We start from the raw sequence: 16765 nt of genomic DNA on the forward strand, positions 1-16765 counted from the left end.
GAAAGAGGGGCAGGGTGATGAGACCCTTTCGAGGGTGCTTTTTTTTTTTCTTTCTCTTACATGTGCACGAGCACACTATCAAATACATACATGAGACATAAATAAATGGGTAAATGGATGCTAGCTTTTGTATCGGAGAATCTTGGCTGGGTGATGCTCAGTGTGGGCCTAAAGCCTCACAAGTATTTACTGGTCCTTTTATTTTTATTTACTTACAATTTTAATTCTGTCCTGTGAGACACACTTGGCCTCTGAGGACTTAAAACGTGAGGAACTATGAATGTGCGCAGGTTTTTGTTAAATAAAGTGCAAGTCCGAGTCAGTCATGGGTAGTTGGTGTTATACATTAAGTTCCAGCGCTGCAGGTAAATGAGGTGACTGACCCTGCTTTCATGGCGCCAACCCAGTGATTGCTGAAGTCTCGGAGGGTCCCGAGAAAGTTTTCCCGACTGCTGCTACAGTTTTGTTTTGGGCAGTGTTCGATCATTGTCCCTTTTGTCATCAGCTTTCCTCTAGGCAGAAGAGGAAGCACAGCTTTGAGAGGCGTTTTTATATTTAGCACTTGTTCAGGTGCCTCGTGGGGGGGGGGAGGGAGGGGGTTGTAGGGAGCCTAGCACACAAACAGGGTAGCCTGCCCAGCTGAGTCTATGGGACGGTGCTCCTGGACTTGAGCCTCCAAGGCCCCGAGGCCCAGTGGTCACATAGCCAGGCCACACCTGCGGGTCAGCCAGAGGCTCCTAGAAAAATAGTACCAGCCTCCCTCCTACCCAACTCCTGTCTCCTCTTTCCTCTCCCTCCAGCCCCTCATTTCTTCAGTGTGGAGGGCATTCAATTCCAGAGTCTTCACCAGCAGGCCTGCTCTCCTCCCTTTCCCGAGCTAGGTACGACGTGGAGGCTTCATGCTATCCTGTGAAAGAAAGCCTGTGTTTCTCCTCTGGCTTTCCCATAGCCTTTCCTTAGAGTGTGTTCAGTCCCCTTCAGCAGATGTAAATGTAGAGACTGCACTGGGCCACATTGGACCAGCACTGATCTAGGAAGTGAGACCACCACAGGGACAGATAGAACCCCTGCCCTGTGGACAGAAGCAGTGAGATGGGGCTACCAGATAAGAACATTTAGGCAGAGGGAAATTTAGGCAGGTGGAAAGATCCTGAGAGGATCCTCCACCACTTCCAGATTGGTAAGGAGGGCAGACATCTTAATGTTGGATTTACTTATGTGACATGGCCTGCATTTTGGAATAGGTTACAGCATGCCCCAGGATGTTCCTTCTTAACATCCCTGGCTCAAAAGGTGGGGCCAGCAGGTGGTGTAGTGGTTAAGGTACTGGCCTCCCACATGGTCGGCCACAGCTGGAGACCTGGACCCAACAGCTTGAAACTCACACTGGGTCCATGTGTGTGTGTGTGTGTGTGTGTGTCCAAAATTCTGAGGAGAATGGAGGAGAAGGGATTGCAGTAAGGCCATTGCCCCTGGGGAGGTGATTTCCCACTTTCTGTCTCTCTGGTGAGTGCGCATGCCCTATAGCAAAAATCTTTCAAAAACAAAACAAAACAGAAAAAAAAAAAGCTGTATAATCTTTATCTAAGTTTTTTTCAGTAAAAGTGGGCAAAGTTGTTAAGGCAATAATTTTGGTTTAAAAGTTAACTATGCACAATTATTTTCCCTTAGCAAAATGATAAAAAGTGAGGGGGAAGGCATTACCCTGCTTTGTAGACAAGGTATTGTGCTGTGCTTTAGAAAGTGAGGATTCATGCAGCGTGAGTTCAAGGTGGAATCAGACACCAGAAGCCAAGTATGTTACCCGTTTGGAATAAAGGAAAAAAGCTAAGAGAACTGTGCTGCAAGATGATTCTAGGACTTTCACAGCCAAAGAAGCCTGCCTCTGAAGAGCAGCATGAAGAATCCCGTATAGCAGAACGTTTAGCACAGACAAGTTTGGAGCAGCTAAGAGGACATGGAAGGGAGGAGAAGGGGTAGACTACAAATAAGGCAGTCTCACTGAAGTCCAGTATGTGCTCAGTGTTAAGTGTCTGGACAGAGCAGGAAGCAGCAGCTTGCAGAGTGAATATTCAAGACAAAAATCACAAATCCATGAACCCTGAGGGTTTGCTGTTTTTTTAACAGGACTGCCTGGTCAGCACGTGGCACTCCTAATAATATGGAGAGTTTCGTAGGGGGTGAAGGGAAAGGGAAAGGAGGGAGTGAGAGGCGGTTTTGGAACATGGAGTTCCCAGGAGAAGCCACCTCTAAGTGGTGCCAAAGTGGGTTATTTTGGAGACTAAATATGCAACATGATCTATTTGGAGTAGAGGAAGACAGTACTACAACTTTCCATTTGTTTTATTCTACAAATGTAAGAAAGCAATGACTCGTATCTATAAATAGCCTTCACGCTGCTGTGGGCAGCATGCTGTGTTTGATTCCAGGGCTGACTAAGGGGAGGTTGGTACGAGAGTCCTCATTCTCTCGTCTTCAGCATATGACAGCAGCGCAGACTACATGCTACAGGGGGTCATTGTCCTGATTGGTTTTATAGAAACGGGGCTTCAGTTGGTGTAACATGTAATAAAAGGGAGGAAGTGGGAATGTGGGAGCATGGTATTGCACAGTGGTTTGTTGGTCATCTCTTAGCAATGAGTAAAGGAGTTGTGAAACTTAGAGATTAGGGTTTTCTACAGAGAAGTGCCCCAATTTTGCTGGCCTTTGTAATGATACAAAGTTGCTGGTCATTTCTGCATGGCACATATATATATATATATATATATATACATATATATATATATATATTGCTATATTGGATAGGTTAGATTGTCAGAAAAGTCATGCACATTTTTACTTAGAAAAAATACATCATAACTTTTCAACAACAATATATATATATATACATACACATACATATGGTGAGAGATGCAGTCTATCACCTCAGAGTGAATGTGATGCTTACAGTAAGTGTAAAATAACTGTTTTTTTTGCTAAATAGTCCTTTTGGGAAGAAATCATTTTGAAAAGGGATATTGGGAAATGGTATTATTTTTGTATTTTCTTACTAAAGTGATATGTACCAAGATCCTTTTGTCTAAAATATGCATACAGTGCCATAAATTTCCTCTCCACACTGTTTTACTGCTTTGCAAATTCTTGATAAGTTTATTTTAATTTCTATCTTTTTTTAAAAATTGCCATAGAGTGTGTTTGCTCATGGAGAGAGACAGAGAAGGGAGAGAAGGAGAAAGTAAGAAAGCATCCCTCAGGGAAGATGACCACACCACAGTCCCTTCTCCTCTCCTCTTGGGATTCTAGGCATGCAAGTACATGTACCTGACATGTTTTTTAGGCTGCCAGGTCCAGGATTTGAACTGCACAGATGGCCATATGGAATCTAGCACCTTAATCATCACACCACAGGCTGGCCGCCCGAGTTAAGTAATTTTTATGCCTGACTGAGAAATTTGGTGATATCTTACTTCTGACTGTCCTAGAAGCAAGGAAAAGGGGTTAGTATGAGTTGCTTGGCAGAAACAGGTATTACTGTCTTAGTAAGGGAAACTAACTTTTCCTCGACCATGAATGTCTACAAAACTTTGTTCCTTAGGCAAAGTTCACTGGGCTAGGTGTCTTCAATGACAGTTTTATAAGAATGATCCCAAGTGACCCTTTCAGATGAATTAGAATGAACTCATAGCTTCTGGGGTGGGAAAGAAGAGGATTATATAGAATAGATGAATAATACAACCTTCTAGTGGTCTGGCTTACGCTTAGAGTGTCCTGAGGAGCAATGAGGGTCAGAACCCTTGGCCAGTGTCATGAATATCAGTTTTGTCAACTGATAGGAGAATTATTGTAGATAAAATTGGGATCACTAGCAAATAATTGAAGACTAGGAATTCTCTACTATGGAACCAGAAAAGTTCACGTGCATGCTGAATACCAAACATTTTTAAAGTAGGAAAGTGTTTGACATGAAGTCAAAAACACCTGACCTGCCGTTTTATCATAATGAAAGCATGAAGCTATAAGGACAGGCTAAAACCGGACCAAGATTTTCCCAAGAAAAAAAAAATCCATGCATATATCCAGATGCTTGAACAATATTATCTAGAAGCCCTAGGGTTCAAGAAGTTTCATAGAGAATGATTGACAAACTTTAATTGAGTGTTTTGAGTTCAAGAGAACCAAATGCCCACTACCACCATAAAATTACCTTATCAATATTCCTAAATAGGTTTTATTTTGAACAGATTGTGTTCTGATGAGGTTTTCAGGATAAATTAGCTGCAAAATGAGGCCCCAGATACCTCATTAAGACAACTTGCTTGATATAATTGCTTAAATTCTTCATGTGAATGCTACATTGCATTTGGCAGACATGATGTGGCTAATATTTAGATGTTTTCTGAGAGTAATTAATATTTATTCAATATTTGTGGGGTACCACGTATGTGCTCATCAAAGTAGTTAAGCTTCAACAAAAATTTGTTCACGTATTCAACAGGCTCTAATTACAAAGAATTTTCTAATTCTTGGGTTTTGCAATTTCAAGAATTTCCATTTAAGGAAAATTTCATGTCTTAGGTCAAGGAAAACCCCTGGCTAGCCATGGTCCTTCCGCTTAGGGAGCATATCCATGGTTTGCTAGCTTAAGTCCACATTGAAGCCATCCATCCTACTCTTCCCAATAGCCTGTCTACCTAAGCCTTCCATCCAAATCATCCCATTCTCAATCTTCAAACAACTTTTTCCCTACCTACTTTTAGGAACTCAAGTTTCAGCAGCTGGTTCTCACTTTACACACTTTGGTTTAAATTGCTTCTTGTAGCCTTAATTATGGGCCTTCTGCTCTGGTGTGCCCCAACTGGCGTGAATGTCTTCTCATTCAAACAACTGGCTGGTGCATCTCAGTTTCTTGCAAGCCTTAAATTAAATGATAGCTCAACAGATAAACTATAACATTGTGAGAATGTTCATTTATTTATTCATTTATTCATTTAGGCATTTCCTTTTCTCCTCTCTTTTAAGGCAGGTTTAACAACTTACTTTCATCCTGGAATTAACTTGAAGAAAATACATTATGATAGCATCAAACTTTATGAGAGACTGGAAGAAGAAACTGGGCAGGTATGTGTGTGTAACGTGAAATTGTCGGTTGGCTGAGCTTAAGGCTATTGGCACGTCCTGACGTGTTGCTGTGTGTAGTGACATCAACGGCACACATGTTATCTACTGTGGTGACACGTGATGGGCTTTAGGTTCAGGACTTCTGCGTTTGCTTCAAGATTAATTTTATGTCTTGAACTGCATTACCCATGTAGTCAGCCACTCTTGATTTTTTAAGTCAAGAAAGAATAAAGTTAGTTTATCTAGAAACTAAGAAATCAATCTTTTGGCATTGGATGGCAAAGGGTCAGATGACAGCATGTGCTGGATTATCTCGTGGCTTCACAAAGAACTTCACTAAAAGCCCTCCCTGTTATTTCTTTCCTTCTCATATTTACTAGTATTCTTGAAATAAGGCATTGGGAAAAGAGTATCCATAGGCCAAGACTGAAGTCCCCTTAAAATTTTGATGCTATTTCTCTTGCCACAATCTATAAACACCTATGAAAACCAAAAGATTGGGGCCAGCAGGTGGCATAGCAGTTGAGGCACTGGATTCCTACATGACCAACTGCAGTTCGAGTCCTGGACCTGGTGGCTTGAAAAAATCATGGCAAGCACATGTGCATGCCCAAAACTCCAAGAGGAGAATGGAGGAGAAGGGATTGTGGCATGGACATTCCCTTGGGGGGAGGGTTATTTCTCTCTTTCTATCTCTGTCTTTCCAGTGAACGCACACACTGTATAGCAAAAGTCTTTTCTAAAATAAAATAAAGACCAAAGGGTTAACATGGCCTTAGGAGTATTGGTCCATCAACATCTGACCCCTGATTTTCTTTCCAACATTTTCTCTTGCCACTCTTCTAACTCATGTGCTTTAGCTTTTCTCAATTATGTATAGTTCTGGAATATGCTGAGCTCTCTCAAATAACTATTTCCTATTTGTGTTGTTTTCCATTTATTCTGCTACTTCCTCTGCCTGAAACAGCATTCTCCCTAACCCCCATCAGCATTCACCTGCTCTCTTCCCCGAATAGGGGGTGCCCCCTTCGTGAATCCTTATTCAACTTTCCTCACCTGCCTCTCAGGCCAGGCTGTGTTGCTCATCTCTTGGTTCTAAGAGCATTGTGCACACACACGCTGCTTACAGCATCGATCCCTCTCTGTGGTAATTGCTGCTTTGCTCATTGGTCTTCCCTACAGATTAAGAGCAGTTTGAAGACTGCATCTTTTTTCTCTGTAACCCAGGGCAGGCCTGAGTGCTTGGCAAACTGAAGGGCTCCAGTAAGTGTCAAATGAATATTTAATTCGATTCAGACTTAATCTCATCATGGCAACATTTTGATTCTTTAAAAACCTCAAATCCTCTGTGTTTCTCTTTTTCATACAATGTTCTTCCATGACATAGCAACATCCCTTGTTATAAATTCTGCCTTTAGTGGTCTTTCCCTGTAGATTGCAAGTTCCATGTAGACAGGGGTTTTGCTTCTCTTGCTAACATCTCTGGGGCTTAGCACAGTGCCTGGCGCAGAGGAAGCACTCAGTAAAAGTTGCTGAGTGAGTGTCATTTTTAAAGATGTGAATATTTTATATAGTTATCGCTTTTGCTGCATCTTTTTTCTCGTCCACTTTCATTTTCACTGTGCTGGAGAAGAGCCCCGTTGGCTCGCCTAACAATGACTCTTCCTGTGCTTTTATTGGAATTGTTACCACAGGTGGTGGGCTTCCATCAGCCAGGCAGTATCAGAATTGCTACAACCCCTGTAAGGGTAGATGAATTTAAATATCAGATGACTCGAACTGGCTGGCATGCAACAGAACAATACATTATTGAACCTGAAAAAATTCAAGAGATGTTCCCTTTACTCAACATGGACAAGGTATTTATCTTACGGGCATTCTTACCATTTGCTGACTTAAATTTTGCCGATGTTACTTAAATTAGAAAATGTTACTTTAAAAAGTTCATTTAAAATAGAGAAACTGTACATACATTGTGAATAGTAAAGTTAGAAGATTAATCCTGGAATTTGGGTAAATTACAAGGAGGGCTGTTAGGTTTGCTGAGTGAAATATGAAAAGACAGTGAGAGTTTTTATTAGCTCTCTACCTATGACAACTGAAGGAACCTTTTTTATACCTTTCTTTTACTGTGTCTCCCAGATCTAAAAGGTCTATACATAAACCTTCTGTTTGAGAACTGCAGAGAGAATGACACCTGGTAAGATGAACATGTGTCTGGAAAGATTTTTGTTATTAAGATTTTTAAAAAATCAAGTCAGGAAGCATTGTGCTGCCAGGACCAGCAGATAGTGTGGTGGTTACTGAGCTGGACTTTCACCTGACTGTGGTCTGAGTCCTGGACCTGGCAGCTTAAAAATCATGCCAGGCTCATATGCGTGCATGCCCAAAATCCCAGGAGGAAAATGGAGAAGGGATTGCAGTGTGGTCATCTCCTGGGGGTGGGGCGATTTCTCTCTTACCCACTGTCTCTCTCCAGCAAGTGCATATGCCCTATGGGGTGGGGGGAGGGACTAAAAAAAAAAATGCTGTGTTATTCCACAAGTGTCACCTAGCTCGTAGGTGTACTTCTCTTAGACGCAGGCCAGGTATGGATGAGGGTTAATATCAGATCTGCCCAAGAATCCACTTAACAGGGAGTTTAGTGGTTTTCCTACTGGGTGATAATTTCTTTTGTGTAATAGTAACAATGACTAACATTTATTGCAGCACGTAACTATGAGCCAGGTAGTGTGCTATGTCCTTTCCATGCATAATTTCATTTAATCTTCATGATAATATTATGGAGTATTATTATTACTAAATGGGAAATTGAAGCTTAGGTAGTTTACCTAGTAGGCTCAAGTGTGTTCAGTTAGCAAGAGCTGGAACAGAGATTTGAACCCAGGCTCTCCAGCCCCATTGTATTGTGCATACCATCCAAGCATACCAGCTTTTTGGGGAAGCAGCTGCTTTGTCTCCCTGGTGGTGAACACTGCAGTAGTTCTGATCCCAGAGGGCTTGCATCATTGATCTGTTTATAGTCAACCCCAGAATATTTTGCTGGAAGTTCTCACCATCACAGAGTTTTCTCGAGGGCATTAGGCAGTGACAGTCCCTGTGAAGGGTGTTCTCTGGATCTGGGGTAGTGTGACATATAGACAGATATGGGATCCCCACAGTGAGGGCATGTCCATTACAGAGCACCAGTGTGACATTTGGAAAGTCTTCAGGGACATGAATTTCATTAACATAAAAAGTCCCTTTCCCTAGGGACCTATGATAAGTTAAAAGATTTCATTAAAACTTCCCACAAAGAAAAGCTTCACAAATGACATCACTGGTGAATTCTAGCAGACATTTAAATGATGCATACAAACTCTTCACAAATTCTCCCCAAAATATTGGGTCATTGGAAAAGTCATTTTTGCATTAAAAAGGCATAGAAAAATACATTATGACTTTTCCGATGACCCAGTAGAAGTGAGCACTTCCCAGCTTACTCTGTGAGACCCATATCGCTCTGCCACCAAACCCATACAAAAATATCACAAGAAAAGAAAGACCATTATTTCTTATGGAAGTAGATGCAAAAATTCTCAATGAAATACTAACAAACTGATTCAACCTACAGATTGTACAGCATATCCAAGGGGAATGTATCCCAGGAATGCAGAATTGGTTTAACGTCTAAAAATCAATCAGTGTAATAACACTACCTTGGTAAGATAAAGGATAAAAGCTACCCAGTCATTTCAGGAGAGGCAGGAAAAATATTTGACAGAAGCTCCTTGTTTATATTCGGTGCTCCGTAGATTTCTGATGATTAGATGAGATGTGATTATAGTAGTCTACCATGTTTGCTCTATCAATTCCTTTGTGTTTCATTCTTTGTTTCCTCCACGGTAGCTAGCCTGAAGCCTACTTTGTGTAGGTATTCAAAAATTAGTTAAGTGATGTATCAAGTATAAATCTTCCTGACATTATGTATCTATAATGGCCTTAACTAGTAGCTCTTTTTCGTGCCAATTTCAGGGGGCCAATCGCCTTCTAGATCACTACTCTGTGTTCCTATGTTGGCCTCATGTTCTTACTCTGAGATGGCACTTAGGGCTCCAGCCATCTTGCCTGCTTCCCAGAGAGCAAGATGGAGGCAGCGACAAAGAAGAAAAGGCAGAGAACATAAGCTAGCTATCTTTTTAAAACGACTCCTGAAAGCTGCCACATGACACTTTCATTTACATTGTTGTTGACCAGAACTTAGTAATAGCGTTAGCTGCCGAGAAGGTTGGAAGCTGTATTAGGTAGGCCGAATGTCCAAATAAACACTGTGGTGGGCCAGCAGGTGTCATGGTAGTTAATGTAGCTGGATTCCCACATGACCGACTGCAGTTTGAGTCTCGAACCCAGCAGCTTGAATATCACAACAGAGCAATAGATAAACAAAAACAAAACTAGATTAATAGTATTGATTTATAATAGTTCCATTGTTGTGGGAGGAGAGGAACATGGAGGAACAAGACAATGGCAAGCTTCTATCAGATAGCCTGTCTGCTTAACTCTTGATGTGAATTTTTCCTACGTCTGATTCAATGCAGGAAAAGGAAGTGCAGACTGACCAATCTGATGCCCAGATGCACTGCTGAACGCAGCTCTATGAGTACTTGCTGGAAGGATATGTTTACGCTGTGTAATAAGCACAGAGTTATGTGAATATTGATTCTTTTATGATTGATTTAGATTTTGGCTGGACTGTATAATCCTGGAGATGGTCACATCGATCCTTATTCTCTTACTATGGCCTTGGCGGCTGGGGCTAGGAAATACGGGGCCCTTTTAAAATATCCTGCCCCAGTGACTTCTCTGAAACCCAGGTTGGATGGGACATGGGATGTGGACACACCACAGGGATCAGTGAGAGCAAACAGAATCGTCAATGCTGCAGGTAAGCATCGTATCTTTTTCTTTTTTTAATTGGTGTCCTTTTTTTTTTTTCAGTTGTAAAAACTATTAGCCCCAGCATAATTTTTTAATACTAGGTACATTGTTATGAAGTCTTTACAACGCTCCTGAGTTAAACATCTTGTTGGTTTCTAAGGTACAATTCTCCTCCCCATCACTTTTCACTTGTTGCATGAGACCACTCCATCCTTGGTTATCCACGAGAGTTGGGATTCTTTTCTTTATTCCTTATTTTCTTCTGTTCCAGATTATGTTTTGCAAAATTATGTTCTTTTCTCTTCCTGTGTTCACTGTTTTTTTATACTGATAAGCAAATTCTAGTGTTCAAATGCTTGAGCATCCTCTGTTACCAGTTTGCTCTGTAGGGCAGATTTGATGGTTATGCGTTGGCTTTCATTCATTTCTGACTACTTTTTATTCTTGTAAAAAATTTTTTAACTCAAACCACATGGTGCTTGAGGAGCTAGACTCCCACATGGCTGACCGCAGCTTGAGTCCCGGACCTGGCCACTTGCTTTTTCGCTTTCCTTGTCTCTGTTTCTCTCTGGTGAGCACATTTGTAACAAATTAAATAATAACAATAAGAATAAGAGGAAATCAAATAAAATAAATAATTCTTTAAAAAATATATTTCGTGGGAGCTAGCAGATGGTGTAAAGGTTACATAACTGACTCCACGTAGTCGACCACGGTTCAAGTCCTAGACTTCAGTTCCAATGAACTCAGTAAGCCTGAGATGACTTTGTAAAATATACCTAAGACTTTTCCTAGTATGGTAAATCTGAAAGGTGATTGGATCATGCCAACATGAAGCCAGGTGTTTAGCCAAAAAGAATTGTTTCATTTTGCTTGCTACTCTGCATCAAGGAGTGAAACCATCACTGTCATCATTCAGACCATCTAGGAGAAGTAAACATGTCTGTGAATCCTCCTCTTCATTTTACTCCATTCCTATTCATCAATGCATTAAAAAATAGAAAAAGCCGTTTCCAATGGTTATTTTATTGACTCTTTTGCTCATTTGGTTTCCAGGTGATAATCATGGATTTTAGAAATTTTCCTCTGTGCTTTTCTCCTTTACCTTTGAACTTGGCATAATCTGGCAGGGATTGAAGTGCAGTTTTGGCTAGATTTAGGTTAATTTGATCGACAGACAGAGGGAGAAAATGCTGCCAGACACGACCACACATGGTAAAACCATACAAAGCTTGCTATGGGATTTAAAGTAAGATAATTATATGACACTTATGCACATACTTTTACTTTTTTTTGATGAAGTGCATTAATAAACAAGCAATTATACTCAGAAATTCATAAATATATTTGAATAAGACTGAATTTATTTTCTTTAATTAATACTTTTAATTGAAACAAGCATGCTGAGGATAGTGCAATTGTTTGAATTACTGGGCTAAATATTCTGACTTTTGTATTTTAAAACTGCTCTAGTGTATAGAATATGTGGCTTCATTACATTTTCCTACAAAGTCCTGACGTTAGTAATTGATATCTTCCTCTTATTAAGATTAAATTAAGTCTCTAAATTATTAAAAGGCCAGCAAATAGCTCTGACACCCATGGGTCAGATTTCTGATTTATAAATGAGCATCCATTTCTAGGGTCATCATGCAAGTGTGACCAACGTAGCTGGTAGGCCAAAACAAAACAGTAGAACACAGGGTAACATGTAGATGGTCAAACAGAAATAAGCTCTGATACACGTAAGCACATAATTTGGATTCTCAGGCTGACTTATAATTGAGGACTGTATTTCTCGCTCTAGGCTTAGTGATAGAGTTTTTAATTTTTTTAGAGAGCCATTATTGCTATAGGGCACACTCACTTGTCAGAGATAGAGACAGAGAGACAGAAAGTGAGAAACCACCCCACAGCGGGGATGGCCATGCCTCAATCCCTTCTCTTCTATTTTCCTCTTGAGATTTTGGGCACTCATGCACATGTGCCTGGTGTGAGTTTTAGGCCTCCAGGTCTGGGATTTGAAATGTGATCAACAATGTGGAAGTCCAGTGACGTAATCATTGTACCATCTTCTGATCCCATGATTTTTTTATAATTATAGAGATTTTAGAATTTTTTTATTAGATTCAGAAAAAAAGCCAAAAAAAATGATTAAAATTTTAGTGAATATAACCTCCAAAAATCTAATTTAAATAGAATTATCTAATCATTTGAATAGTTACTCAATATTATTATGAAACAAACAAGCAGAACTTCCTCTGCCAATATAATCCATTGATGGATAAGGCAACACCACAACTGTATCAAATAATAATCATTTTTGTTACTTTAGATTCTAAAATATTTTGGGACCAGCAGTTAGCTTAATGGCTATGTCACTGGACTCCCACGTAGTCGACCGCGTTTCGCGTCCCGGACCCGGTGGCTTAAAACTCACGCCAGGCGCGTGTGCGTGTGTGCCCAAGATCCCGAGAGGAGAATGGATGAGAAGGGATTGCGGCGTGACCATCCCCCCTGGGGGGTGATTCCTCGCTTTCTGTCTCTCTGTCTGTCTGGCGAGCGCACACACCCTATAGCAAAAACCTCTCCAAAAAAAAATTTTTTTTAATACAAGTGTAGATATTTTAGATGTTTAAAATAATCTTTCTGCAGGAAGAAAACAAGTAAAATACAGTGGGCATGTCTCAACCTCTCTAGATAAATCTTTGTATAAAAGAGTCATCCTGGAAAAGAATTAAGGCTCTTTTTAGCTAAAACTTATACAATTCTGCAAGTAAAAAAAGTAAATGTTAAATCTCACCAATAAAACAGTCTGTGTGTGGACACGATGGTTAAGGTAGCTAGATCCCACATGGCCAATTTTGCGGTTTGACTCCCCGATCGGTGGCTTCAAAAGCACACAAGGCATGTGTGTGTGTGCCCAAAATCCCAGCAGGAGGGAAGAACGAAGAAGGGATTGCAGCGTGACTCTTTGTCCACCTTCCTTGTGTTGGGGTACTTTCTCATTCTCTCACTCTTTCTTTTTTTTTTTTTCTTTTTTTGGGAGAGGTTTTTTTTTTTTTTTTTGCTATAGGGTGCGTGCACTCACCAGACAGACAGAGAGACAGAAAACGAGGAATCACCCCCCAGGGGGATGGCCACACCGCAATCCATTCTCCTCCATTCTCCTCCTGGAATCTTGGGCACACACGCACATGTGCGCGGCGTGAGTTTAAGCCACCGGGTCTGGGACTTGAACCACGGTTGACTATGTGGGAGTCCAGTGACATAGCCATTACGCTAACTGCTGGTCCCTCATTCTCTCACTCTTTCTGTCTCTGTCTCTCCAGCAAATACACACACCCTCTTGCAAAATTTTCAAAACAAAATCTAACAAAAGAGTCCCTGTGTGAATTGTAAATTGAGAAACTGTGATTTGGGGAACTCACCACCTACGTAGGAGAGCCCAGTCTCCCCTCTGCTGTGGCTCCTCTTCATTCCCCTTTTTTATTCCTTGTGTTTTTGTGTTCTTTTTTTTTTTTTTTTTTTGAGAGGTTTTTACTATAGGGCACGTGCGCTCGCCAGACAGACAGAGAGAGACAGAGAGACAGAAAGCAAGAAATCACCCCCCAGGGGGGATGGCCACGCCACAATCCCTTCTCCTTCATTCTCCTCTCAGGATCTTGGGCACGCATGCACACGTGCCCTGCTTTTGTGTTCTTTACAAGAAAGGATTTGACAATCTTATCAAAACTTAACTTTTTAAATAACAGAACTCAATGTGATATATGTACATTTTCAAATGTTAAGTTAATGGAACAATTTGTATTTATGGCATTTTAGGCATCAATAATAAGGAAATAGAGTGTTGGTGGATAGAAGAGTTGACATACTGAGTTTATTACATACTTTTATTACAGATTATGCTAACCCTATCAATACGGCAGTGTGTGCAGGAGGTCTGTCTGCCTGACCATCCCTGTCCATGAATAGGGCAGTCTGTTGCCGTCTTTCTTGTCAGTACTTGTACATTTTATACAAATGTTTTGGTTTTTGCTCCTTTTCTGCCCACTTTTGCTTATGGACAAAATCCTTTTTTTTTTTTTTTTTTAAAGAACAGACTTTCCTTGGCTTAGAGATATTTTCAAAATTCTGGGCAATGCAAAATATTATCTTCTCTTCTTCCATCCAATTTGCAATAACAAAAAAAGTAAGACTTCCATAGACTTTGACATGAGTGTTTAACCCTTCGAAATATTTTATTTTATTGTATATTACTATATCATGTTGGATGTGGTATGTTTCTATATGTGGTGACTTTTTAATTGTTATTATTATTATTTAAGGATTTTGGGCTCGTGAAGTAGGTAAAATGATTGGACTCGAACATCCTCTCATTCCGGTTCAACATCAATATGTTGTTACATCGACTATACCTGAAGTGAAAGCTTTGAAACGAGAACTCCCTGTTCTCCGTGATCTGGAAGGATCTTATTATATCCGACAGGAAAGAGATGGGCTTCTCTTTGGTCCATATGAAAGTCAGGAGAAAATGAAAGTTCAGGACACCTGGGTCACCAGCGGAGTCCCTCCAGGTGGGTTCGGCAAAGGAAGGCGTGTACGGGTAGACACATATGGTTCATTCTCTCCAGGGCTGGGGGCTGGCCGTAGAACAAGACAATATTATAATATAAGGAGACTTCAAACCTTGATGGAAAAAGGAATTACAGTATAAATTAACGTTGGTGCAAAAAATGAAAACCCACGCACCATTTTTTCATAATGTGCATTTTCCATTATTTTTTGAAGACTCTTTGTCCAGAACTGTTAGTTGCCTGGAACGTTGAAGGATCGTGTGGTGAGTGCTGTTTTCATGTCCTTTCGAACGATCACCGCAGGCGGTGTGGAGGAGAGAAGATGTGGTTGGTGGTAGAGAAGATGAAGAAATAGCTTCCGGTTGTTTTGAAAGGGTCCAGCCTACGCCAGCCTCCTCCCTCCGTTTTTTTTTTGTTTTTTTGTTTTTTTTTTTTTTTTGCTTTGATCCACTCACTGCTTGGTCTAGCTTCAGGTAAAGAATGTAGCTGCTATTGTGCTTTGGCAGTTGGAAACACGACAGATAGCAAAGGCAGGATATCCACCGACTAAGAAGCAAAGCCTAGGAGTTGGTAACAGAGAAGGGTAGGGTGGCACGGCAAACCGAGGCCCTCCTGTGCTACATAAGTGGATATAGAAAAGGCTTGGGCCTCTTTGTGAAAGTAGAAGGTGCTATCGCTTCACTTTCAAGCTCCGTAAGGTGCACGGGTCGGTGTTTTGTTTATTATGAAACATTTCCACAGAGTCAGACTGGGCCGCCTAAATAGGTAACTCAAATTTTAACCTACAAAGAGAGCTAAAGTATCACTGCAGCACTGAAATATTGCACAGAATATAAAGAAATGGCAGAAACTCTACTTTCTAGAATTATGCTTTGAAAAACTCCTTGGAACAGAACCAACCCTTGTCCCCAACCTTCTTCAAAGAATAGGGCCATGTAACAGCGAATGATCCCTAAACTGCCTTCCACAGAAGCTGGGCTGCCAGCCGGCTTCAGGAATTCAGTTTTGCTGAGTGTGCTCTACACATTTGGGCCTGAGTGGAATTGTTCCTGATACCAGAGGATGGGCTGGTCTGCCTCTTGGGAGCCTCCTTCTCTGCTTTTTCTTCATGTTGGCATCCTCTTCTCCAAATAAATGCTGAACAAACATGTAAATAAAGTCAGTTGTATTTTTAAATAGCCAGGTTGCTAGCTGCGCTTGGGCATGCCCATGTGTCCAGGCTCAGCCCTGAATGTCAGATGAAGACATTCTTTCAGAAGTGCGTCGGCCCTGCCTCCAGTCACAGAAACCTTTAGGGCAAGAAGATGACGGTCCTCTAAGATCCTGCCTCCTTTCACAGAACTCCAGCCTTTGGATCTGTGTAAGGGCAGACTGAAGGAAGGGCGCCTCCATGCTATTCCTTCTCTGCTTAACGGGGAGTTCACGAGGTCTGAAATCCGTCATCCTATACCCTGGTGTCCTGTTCCACTTTTCCTGGCATGAGTTGTAAACTTCCACTTGCCCTCATCTGGAGGGACAAAACAAGCACTCATGGTTAAGTGAAGGATAAAGAATTTAATTACTGTTGTTTGCTTTTAAATTGTGATTAGAACCCAGCCACAGTGGTGCACACCGAGTAAGCCACTATGCTCCTTGGGCCAGAGACACAGGGGAGACCCAGGTTTGATTCCCAGTCCAACCTAAAGACCAGGTGTGGTGGCACATACCTGTAATCCCAGCATTTCAAGGGCTGAGAATCGTGGCACAGTGAGACTCTGTCTTAAAAACAGATTGTGATTGGGGACCAGCAGATGGAGTTTCATTGCAGGTCTCCCATGTAGGCAACTGTGGTTTGAGTCCCAGACCCAGTGACTTAAAACTCACACCAGGCGTGTGTTTGTGCATGTCCAAAATCCTTAGATGAGAATGGAGGAGAAGGGATTGTAGCGTGGCCATTCCTCCTGGGGAGTGATTTCTCATTTTCTGTCTCCCTGTCTTTTCTGTCTCTCCAGTGAGCGCACGTGCCCTGTAGCGAAAATCTCTCTTAAAAAAAAAAAAAGAAAAACAGAGTGTGATTGGATTAAAATTGGAAACTGTTAATATGTACGCATTTACATTTTCTATTAATAAAAAATATTAATTTTCATGATTTTGTTTTAAGAACAGTAACACCA

At 41.1% G+C, this 16765-nt stretch overlaps 1 protein-coding gene across 2 annotated transcripts in view; it reads left to right on the forward strand.

The window, feature by feature from the left end:
* Nucleotides 1–16765, forward strand: part of DMGDH (dimethylglycine dehydrogenase) — a 67919-nt gene that overhangs the window by 8064 nt on the left and 43090 nt on the right. For both annotated transcript variants that reach the window (XM_027769957.1, XM_006143524.3), the window contains exons 3-6: nucleotides 5020–5118; nucleotides 6813–6977; nucleotides 9838–10042; nucleotides 14364–14612. In XM_027769957.1, the coding sequence (XP_027625758.1) occupies nucleotides 5020–5118; nucleotides 6813–6977; nucleotides 9838–10042; nucleotides 14364–14612 (718 nt within the window). The remainder of the gene's footprint in view (nucleotides 1–5019; nucleotides 5119–6812; nucleotides 6978–9837; nucleotides 10043–14363; nucleotides 14613–16765) is intronic.

This window comes from Tupaia chinensis, unplaced genomic scaffold (genome assembly GCF_000334495.1).
Source record: "Tupaia chinensis unplaced genomic scaffold, TupChi_1.0 Scaffold000099_1, whole genome shotgun sequence".
Classification (NCBI taxonomy): domain Eukaryota; kingdom Metazoa; phylum Chordata; class Mammalia; order Scandentia; family Tupaiidae; genus Tupaia; species Tupaia belangeri.